General features: G+C 43.2%; 1 protein-coding gene across 4 annotated transcripts in view; it reads right to left on the bottom strand.

Annotated features, from left to right (window-relative positions):
• Positions 1–10660, bottom strand: part of LOC129817780 (signal-induced proliferation-associated 1-like protein 1) — a 286608-nt gene that overhangs the window by 72428 nt on the left and 203520 nt on the right. For all 4 annotated transcript variants that reach the window (XM_055873334.1, XM_055873338.1, XM_055873335.1 and 1 more), the window contains one exon: positions 6613–6770. In XM_055873334.1, coding sequence (XP_055729309.1) covers positions 6613–6770 — 158 coding nt within the window. The remainder of the gene's footprint in view (positions 1–6612; positions 6771–10660) is intronic.

Here is a 10660-nt window from a genome sequence, read left to right as displayed (position 1 = left end):
CAAGTGTTGTTTACCAGGCTAGGGGGAATCTATCACAGAGACAGGTGTTGTTTACCAGGCTAGGAGGGTAAACTGTATACAGGGCATTTGGAAAGTTCAAAGACCTCTTGACTTTTCCCACATTTTGTTACGATACAGCCCTATTCTAAAATTGATTATTATTTATTTTTTATCATTCAATCTACACACAATAGCCCATAACGACAAAGTAAAAAAAGGTTTTTAGATTTTTTTGCAAATGTACTCAATATATAAAACTGAAATACCATGTTTACATAAGTATTCAGAGCCTTTGCTATGAAACTCTAAATTGAGCTCAGGGGCATCCTGTTTCCATTGATCATCCTTGAGTCCACCTGTGGTAAATTCAATTGATTGGACATGATTTGGAAAGACACACACCTGTCTATATAAGGTCCCACAGTTGACAGTGCATGTCCGTTTAAAAAAAAAAAAGTTTTTTGCTTTGTCATTATGGGGTATTGAGTGTAGATAGAGGGTAAAAAAAAATACAATTGAATCAATTTTAGAAAAAGGTTGTAACGTAACAAAAGGTGGAAAAAGTGAAGGCGTCTGAATAATTTCCAAATGCACTGTATCTATACAGGTGTGTGCCTTTCCAAATGCACTGTATCTATACAGGTGTGTGCCTTTCCAAATCATGTCCAATCAATTGAATTTACCACAGGTGGACTCCAATCAATTTGTAGAAACATCTCAAGTCTGAATACTTATGTAAATAAGGTATTTCAGTGTTTAATTTTTAATACATTTGCAATACCCCATAGTGTTTTGTCACTATTGCGCCTTCTTCACCACGCTGTCTGTGTGGGTGTGTAGATTGATGAGGATTTTATTTAATCCATTTTAGAATAAGGTTGTTACAAAATATGGAAAAAGTCAAGGGGTCTGAATACTTTCCGAAGGCGCTGTACAGTATACAGGTACACCTGCCTATATAAGGTCTCACAGTTGAAAGTGCACGTCAGAGCAAAAACCAATCCATGAGGTTGAAGGAATTGTCCGTAGAGCTCCGAAACAGGATTGTGTCGAGGCACAGATCTGGGGGAAGGGTACCAGAATATTTCTGCAGCATTGAAGGTCCCCAAGAGCACAGGGGCCTCTATTAATCTTAAATGGAATAAGTTTAGAACCACCAAGAGTCTTCCTACAGCTGGCCGAGCAATCGGGGAAGAAGGGCCTTGGACAGTCAGGTGACCAAGAACCGGATGGAGAACCTTCCAGAACGACAGCCATCTCTGCAGCACTCCACCAATCAGGCCTTTATGGTAGACTGGCCAGACGGAAGCCACTCCTCAAATCAAATTGTATTGGTCACATACACATGGTTAGTAGATGTTAATGCGAGTGTAGCGAAATTCTTGTGCTTCTAGTTCCGACCATGCAGTAATATCTAACATGTAATCTAACAATTCCCCAACAACTACCTAATACACACAAATCTAAAGGGGTGAATGAGAAAATGTACATATAAATATATGGATGAGCGATGGCCGAGCGGCACAGTAAAGTGGCAATAGACGGTATAAAATACAGTATATACATATGACTAATGTAAGATATGTAAACATTATTTAAGGTGCCATTGTTTAAAGTCACCAGCGATCCATTTATTAAAGTGGCCAGTGATTGGGTCTCAATGTAGTCAGCAGCCTCTCTGAGTTAGTGATGGCTGTTTAGCAGTCTGATGGCCTTGAGATAGAAGCTGTTTTTCATTCTCTCTGTCCCAGCTTTGATGCACCTGTACTGACCTCGCCTTCTGGATGATAGCGGGGTGAACAGGCAGTGGCTCGGGTGGTTGTTGTTCTTGATGATCTTTTTGGCCTTCCTGTGACATCAGGTGTTGTAGGTGTCATGGAGGGCAGGTAGTTTACCCACGGTGATGTGTTGTGCAGACCGCACCACCCTCTGGAGAGCCTTGCGGTTGAGGGCGGTGCAGTTGCCGTACCAGACTATATGCCCGACAGGACGCTCTCGATTGTGCATCTGTAAAAGTTTGTGAGGGTTTAAGGTGACAAGCCAAATGTCTTCAGACTCCTGAGGTTGAAGAGGCGCTGCTGCGGCTTCTTCACCACGCTGTCTGTGTGAGTGGACCATTTCAGATAGTCTGTGTTGTGTACGCCAAGGAACTTAAAACATTCAATTTTCTTCACTGCTGTCCCGTCGATGTGGATAGGGGGGGTGCACCCTCTGCTGTTTCCTGAAGTCCACAATCATCTCCTTTGTTTTGTTGATGTTGAGTGAGAGGTTGTTTTCCTGACACCACACTCCGAGAGCCTTCACCTCCTTCCCTGTAGGTCGTCTCATCATCGCTGGTAATCAGGCCCACTACTGTTGTGTCATCTGCAAACTTGATGATTGTGCATGGCCACGCAGTCGTGGGTGAATAGGGAGTACAGGAGGGGGCTGAGCACGCACCCTTGTTGGGCCCCAATGTTGAGGGTCAGTGATGTGGAGATGTTGTTTCCTACCTTCACCACCTGGGGGCGGCCCGTCAGAAAGTCCAGGACCCAATTGCACAGGGCAGGGTTGAGACCCAGGGCCTCCAGCTTAATGATGAGCTTGGAGGGTACTATGGTGTTGAATGCTGAGCTATAGTCAATGAACTGTATTCTTACATAGGTATTCCTTTTGTCCAAATGGGATAGGGCAGTGTGATGGCGATTGCATCGTCTGTGGACTTATTGGAGCGGTATGCAAACTGAAGTGGGTCAAGGGTGGAGGTGATATGATCCTTGACTAGCCTCTCAAAGCACTTCATGATGACAGAAGTGAGTGCTACGGGGCGGTAGTCATTGAGTTCAGTTATCTTTTCCTTCTTGGGTACAGGGACAATGGTAGCCATATTGAAGCATGTGGGGACAACAGACTGGGATAGGGAGCGATTGTATATGTCCGTAAACACACCAGCCAGCTGGTCTGCACAAAGAAGGTGTTTAGATTGTCTGGAAGCGTGACGTTGGTGTCCGAGACGTGGCTGTTTGTCTTTTTGTAGTCCGTGATTTTCTGTTAACCCTGCCACATATGTCGTGTGTCTGAGACACTGAATTGCAAATCCACCTTGTCCCTGTACCAGCAGTAAAATGCACATGACAGTCCGCTTCAAGTTTGCCAAAAGGCACCTAAAGGACTCTCAGATCATGAGAAACAAGATTATCTGGTTTGATGAAACCAAGATTGAACTCTTTGTTCTGAATGCCAAGCATCACGTCTGGAGGAAACCTGGCACCATCCCTACGGTGAAGCATGGTGGTGGTGACAGCATCATGCTGTGGGGATGTTTTTCAGCGGCAGGGACTGGGAGACTAGTCAGGATCGAGGGAAAGATGAATGGAGCAAAGTACACAGAGATCCTTGATGAAAACCTGCTCCAGAGCACTAAGGACCTCAGCCTGGGGCGAAGGTTCACCTTCCAACAGGACAACGAATCTAAGCACACAACCAAGACAATGCAGGAGTGGCTCCGAGACAAGTCTCTGAATGTCCTTGCGTTGCCCAGCCAGAGCTCGGACTTGAACCCGGTCTAACATCTCTGGAGAGACCTGAACATAGCTGTGCAGCAACGCTCTCCAACCAACCTGACAGAGCTTGAGAGGATCTGCAGAGAAGAATGGGATAAATTCCCCAAATACAGGTGTGCCACGTTTGTAGCGTCATACCCAGGAAGACGAGGCTGTAATCGCTGCCAAAGGTGCTTTTACAAAGTACTGAGTGAAGGGCCCGAATACTTTGTAAAAAAAAAAAAAAAAAAAACGAAAAACCATTTTTTTCTTTATCATTGTGGGGTATTGTGTGTAGATTGATGAACAAACAAAAATACTTTTATAAATTTTAGAATAAGGCTGTGACGTAACAAAATGTGGAAAAAGTCAAGGGGTCTGAATACTTTCGAATGTATACCAGGGTATAAGTTACTATCTGACTGAAGGTATCTACTTTTTAAGTAAATACCTGCAATACGTTAGGAGATAAAGCAGATGGCGTTCTTCATTTCACTGGTCACATTTTATGAAGCTTACCACAGTTCGCTAGAACTGTTGCGCCAGTCACGTGTTTGTTTGTAAACAGCACAACAGGAGACAGAAGTAGCAGGTGAGTCCAGCATTAACAAGGGCCACGTTTTATATTGAAATTCAAAAGTGTTTTTTTGCTTCAATAGAAAGAGATGAGAGATATGCAACTATAGTTTCCCTTCACAGAATATACATTAGTGAAACACATTCGGCAGAAAACAGCTTCATTTTCATCCGATGACAACAGAAGTGCAATGCATTCTTGCAGGCAGTAAATGAGCTTACAATCTTTGCAAACATTATGCGTGGCAATAAAATGTATAATGTTTATCATGGAAAGTACAAGCTACAATTCCTAACGCTTTACTTTAAGTTCATCTTATATTTTATTGGAGAAAAGTAGGCTGGCTACGCCGAGATAAGTAGGCTGGCTACGCCGAGATAAGTAGGCTGGCTACGCCGAGATAAGTAGGCTGGCTACGCCGAGATAAGTAGACTGGCTACGCCGAGATAAGTAGCTGAAAAAAGAAGCTCCACATCAGTCAGATCGCCCGTTCATGGATTCTCATCTCAGTTGAAGCACAAAATGTGTCTGATGCCGAGCAGGAAGTTACAATAAAGATGCGTTTTAGATCTGTGTTTTCAAAATCGCAGCAAGAGATTTCTTACACGTTTTAACTTTTTTCCCCCTGTAAAATGAAGAATTCTGCGTTAACTCGACCCCTAAGTTTAACTTGGTAGGTATCGAAGTTACTGAATTAATAAGGTGACGAGGCATCATCCTGTGTTGTGTTTCTGCCGTGTTTGAGAAGTCAAAGCCCTTTTTGGATGGGTTAACTGTACTGCTGCCACTGCCATCATTTTATTTCCTTAAGTTTTTTTTCTCCTCTCTGTTCTCGGCCCCTCTGCTCCCCCCTCCCATCTTCTCCGAGCAGAGGAGGAAGGCCTGTTTCCCAAGCAACTCCAGACTCCACATAGACACTGCGTGTAGACATGCTGCTTCGGAGCCAGTACTGTTCTTCCTTCAGACAAGCATGGGTCAAAACTATGTTCATTTGCACAATGTCTCTCATTCACATTCGCTTGTAAATGTCCAAACGCACCAAAAAGGACATTCGGTAGCTCCTACCTATATATGTATAACTTTATGAGCTGGATTGCCTGTCTTTGCTTTTCGTTTGCGCTCGTTATCATATTGAGCTAGCAGCTTCCATGAAAATGCGTTATTACTTGTGCTAATTTTGTTAGCATTCTGGTAATCGATGGTATTTTAAAAATGTTTTTAAATGGGGGCGCCCCCTTGTGTACTAAACCGGTAATACAATAAATCCCGGGATGAGAGAAGGACAGTATGACGATATGAATATTTGAAAACCGCCCAACCCTATTGTGTACATATAAATAATGCAATGTGTATTATTGTCACATACACCGGATAGATGCAGTGTAATGTATTGTTTTACAGGGTCAGCCATAGTAGTATGATAGGTCCAGGCGCCCCTGAAGCTAATTAGGGTTAAGTGCCTTGCTCAAGGGCACATCAACACATTTTTCAACTTGACGGCTTGGGCGACACTGTACTGCAGCGGGTTGTGTGTGTGTGTGTACATGCACTCACCTACAACAGATGTCAGAACAGAGTGTGTGTGTGTGTGTGTGTGTGTGTGTGTGTGTGTGTGTGTGTGTGTGTGTGTGTGTGTGTGTGTGTGTGTGTGTGTGTGTGTGTGTGTGTGTGTGTTTCAGTTTCATGTTTTAATGCCACGAGCAACAAGTACAGTGAAATGCCTTTCTTGCCAGCTCGAACCCCAACAATACAGTAAACAATATCGACGTAGCACTAAACATAACAGAAGGTAGAAAAGAAACAGAAATAAGTGCGTCTCCGTGTGTCTCTGCTAGCGTGTCTCCGTGTGTCTTTGCTAGCGTCTCCGTGTGTCTCCGTGTGTCTCTGCTAGCGTCTCCGTGTGTCTCCGTGTGTCTCTGCTAGCGTCTCCGTGTGTCTCTGCTAGCGTCTCCGTGTGTCTCTGCTAGCGTCTCCGTGTGTCTCTGCTAGCGTCTCCGTGTGTCTCTGCTAGCGTCTCCGTGTGTCTCTGCTAGCGTCTCCGTGTGTCTCTGCTAGCGTCTCCGTGTGTCTCTGCTAGCGTCTCCGTGTGTCTCTGCTAGCGTCTCCGTGTGTCTCTGCTAGCGTCTCCGTGTGTCTCCGTGTGTCTCTGCTAGCGTCTCCGTGTGTCTCCGTGTGTCTCTGCTAGCGTCTCCGTGTGTCTCTGCTAGCGTCTCCGTGTGTCTCTGCTAGCGTCTCCGTGTGTCTCTGCTAGCGTCTCCGTGTGTCTCTGCTAGCGTCTCCGTGTGTCTCTGCTAGCGTCTCAGTGTGTCTCCGTGTGTCTCTGCTAGCGTCTCAGTGTGTCTCCGTGTGTCTCTGCTAGCGTCTCAGTGTGTCTCCGTGTGTCTCTGCTAGCGTCTCAGTGTGTCTCTGCTAGCGTCTCAGTGTGTCTCCGTGTGTCTCCGCTCAGCGTCTCCGTGTGTCTCTGCACAGCGTGTGTCATGCGCGTGTCGTGCGTGCATTAGACGTTCCACTCACCTATAGGAGGTGTTGTCAGAGCAGGGTTGGTGTGCTCTCACCACTACAAACACGTGTTGAAAGTGTGATCGTATGTTCTTGGGGGTGAAGGGTTGAGCCCCCGGCTCCTGGAACACGATGGTCACTATGTCGTTCCCTATGTGACGCTTCCTCAGGAGCTGGGAAATGTAGAGAAATTGGTTAGGGAAAACAGCAAAGGAAAACTCTCAAGGTAAACATATGGACAACAAGATGGCCACTTTTAAAATATTCTATTTAGGGATGTGACAATTGATTTCTTATTTCATTCTGCAAATAAATGGTAAGAAAAATGCACCACATTCCATGTGAATTCACAATGTAGCTGCGCTGCTGCCAGCAACAGTTTGGGTCTCACGGTGCGTCCCTGTCACATGGTTAAGCATTGTACCTGTTACTACCATTACTGTACCTGTACTACCATTACTGTACTACCATTACTGTACCTGTACTACCATTACTGTACCTGTACTACCATTACTGTACTACCATTACTGTACCTGTACTACCATTACTGTACCTGTACTACCATTACTGTACTACCATTACTGTACCTGTACTACCATTACTGTACCTGTACTACCATTACTGTACTACCATTACTGTACTACCATTACTGTACTACCAGTACTGTACTACCAGTACTGTACTACCAGTACTGTACTACCAGTACTGTACCTGTACTACCATTACTGTACTACCATTACTGTACTACCATTACTGTACTATCATTTTACTGTACTACCATTTTACTGTACTACCATTACTGTACTACCATTACTGTACTACCATTACTGTACCTGTACTACCATTACTGTACTACCATTACTGTACCTGCACTACCATTACTGTACTACCATTACTGTACTACCATTAGTGTACTACCATTACTGTACCTGTACTACCATTACTGTACTACCATTACTGTACCTGTACTACCATTACTGTACTACCATTACTGTACTACCATTACTGTACCTGTACTACCATTACTGTACTACCATTACTGTACTACCATTACTGTACTACCATTACTGTACCTGTACAACCATTACTGTACTACCATTACTGTACCTGTACAACCATTACTGTACTACCCTTACTGTACTACCATTACTGTACTACCATTACTGTACCTGTACTACCATTACTGTACTACCATTACTGCACTACCATTACTGTACCTGTACAACCATTACTGTACTACCATTACTGTACTACCATTACTGTACTACCATTACTGTACTACCATTACTGTACATGTACTACCATTACTCTACCTGTACTACCATTACTCTACCTGTACTACCATTACTCTACCTGTACTACCATTACTCTACCTGTACTACCATTACTGATTCTCAATTCCACTTCTGCATTTCCTTTTCATTTAACTTCTCAAAGTATTGCCATACAAGGTCTTCGCTGCTGTCTCTTGCCATTTTCCATCTGTTAACGACGTTGCGCGTCGACTTCCGGTGTCGACCTCCATTTCTTAGTGTCAAGATTAAATTTGTCTAGGAATCGACTCCTAAGAGTCTGTATTTTTGGAACGGAGGAGACTGACGAGTTACAAGAACACAAACAGTCGCTACTTGTATAGCGAGACAGCAGTAGATGGAGAGAGGGGAGGGGCACAGTATAGTAGGGCTGTCCTCAACAACATCCAACATCTTTGTCGACGGAAAATCATCTGTCAATTGATTGGCCGACATTTTTAAACGTGTATTTTTCCATATATGTTTTAATAAAATCAACTATATGCATTGAGCTTGTCTGATGCTTAACTTCTTGCAACTATAGGGGGTGCTGTTTCGCATTAGCATGATTTGCTCTACAGATTAAACTGCCTAGTACTCAATTCTTGCTCGTACAATATGCATATTATTATTATTATTGGATAGAAAACACTCTGTAGTTTCTATAGCCGTTGGAATTTTGTCTCTGAGTGAAACAGAACTCAATCTACAGCACTTTTCATGATAGGGAGTCAGATTTCAGACATCTTGGCCCCTGATCTGGAGTCAGTTTAAAGGTCCGTGTAAATGCTATGGAGAAACAGACACTTCTTACGTCTTCCCCTGGATGTCAGTACGTGATGACGCTTTGAATGGAGTCGATTGCGCAATCAGTGCCTCTATAAATCACCAAATACCGGAAGTAACTTCCTTTGGCTGCCTGCGCCTGGCGCGCGAGGACATCGGACTCGCCTCCTTCCAAGCTTTAGTTTAGCCAGTAATATTTCTCCGGTCATGTTTTTACTAGTTATAGGTGTTAACAGCATCATAAGGTAGTTAATTTGAACCGTTTTATAGCAATTTATATCCGTTTAGTGCGATTTTGAGGCATTGCTTTGTTGTGCACTTTGAAGCGCCGGGCACGTTTCGGGGTCCCGGTCGAACGTTAGTGGGCATTTCGACAGACAAGAGGACATCTTTCGACCAAAAGAAGATTAGACCCAAGAAAGGATACATTGCCCAAGATTCTGATGGAAGATCACCTCATAGTAAGAAATATTTAAGATGATAAATCGTTGTTCTGTCGAAAAATGTTAAACGCACGTTCCGCCATTTTGTTAGGTGTAGCTTCGCTTGGCGCAACCTGTATTGAAAAGTAAGGATAATTTTAAAAATGTAATTCCGCGATTGTATTAAGAATTAAATTGTCTATCAATCGCTGTCCACCCTATATTTTTTTAGTCAAGTTTATGAGTATTTATGTATAAGACTAGATCACTGTCTAATATGGCGCACGACATTTTCTGACCAGCTGGGCTACTTTTCTCATTGTCTAACCATGATTTTGGTGGCTAAATATGCACATTTTCGAACAAACTCTATATGCATGTTGTAATATGATGTTACAGGAGTGTCATCTGAAGAATTCTGAGAAGGTTAGTGAAAAAATTATTATATTTTGGCGATATTTACGTTATCGCTCTCTTTGGCTAGAATCAATGCTCTGGTAATGTTTGCACATGTGGTATGCTAATATAACGATTTATTGTGTTTTCGCTGTAAGACACTTAGAAAATCTGAAATATTGTCTGTATTCACAGGATCTGTGTCTTTCAATTAGTGTATGCTGTGTATTTTTACGAAATGTTTTATGATTAGTAATTAGGTAATACACGTTGCTCTGTGTATTTATTCTAGTCTAGTTGTGATGGTGGGTGCAATTGTAAACTATGATTTATACCTGAAATATGCACATTTTTCTAACAAAACCCATCCTATACCATAAATATGTTATCAGACTGTCATCTGATGAGGTTTTTTCTTGGTTAGTGGCTATCAATATCTTTATTTGGCCGAATTGGTGATAGCTACTGGTGGAGAGAGAAAATGGTGGACAAAGAAAAATGGTGTCTTTTGCTAACGTGGTTAGCTAATAGATTTACATATTTTGTCTTCCCTGTAAAACATTTAAAAAATCTGAAATGGTGGCTTTATTCACAGGATCTGTATCTTTCATTAGGTGTCTTGGACTTGTGATTTAATGATATTTAGATGCTACTATTTAATTATGACGCTATGCTAGCGATGCTACTCAGTGTGGGGGGGGTGGGGGGTGCTCCCGGACAGATACTCGTGAAAGGTTAAAAGCTTACTGTTGGATGAAATGAGACAAAGTGACTCAAGAGGGAGCCAGAGATCTAGATAAGCAAAAAAAAAACGGGGAAAAACGGAGCCCCAACCGTTCTCCTCCCGCTTCTGCTGGCTGTCACAGATCCTGCCATTACCCTCCTGAAGTTGCCGATAATAGGCTCCACGAGGAGTCAGCAACCTTTCTCATGTGGAAGGCCAACTTATCTTACCATTTCTACCGATCTGCGTGCCAGATATGGTTTTCATATGCACAACTGTATCTAGCAAATTTCATGGCTTGTCATGTCTCGCAACTTCAGTAACAATTCAGGACCTATCATCAATGAATAGGCCATGATATTGAGATCACTTCGCTCTGACACGATCGCACACATTATCTGCTCATGTCCATGGGTTCGCTTCACGCTGTTCACAGGCTGGGG

Source organism: Salvelinus fontinalis, chromosome 20 (genome assembly GCF_029448725.1).
Source record: "Salvelinus fontinalis isolate EN_2023a chromosome 20, ASM2944872v1, whole genome shotgun sequence".
NCBI lineage: Eukaryota > Metazoa > Chordata > Actinopteri > Salmoniformes > Salmonidae > Salvelinus > Salvelinus fontinalis.
Note: the sequence above shows the minus strand (reverse complement) of the source record. Positions and strands in the feature narration are given on the sequence as shown.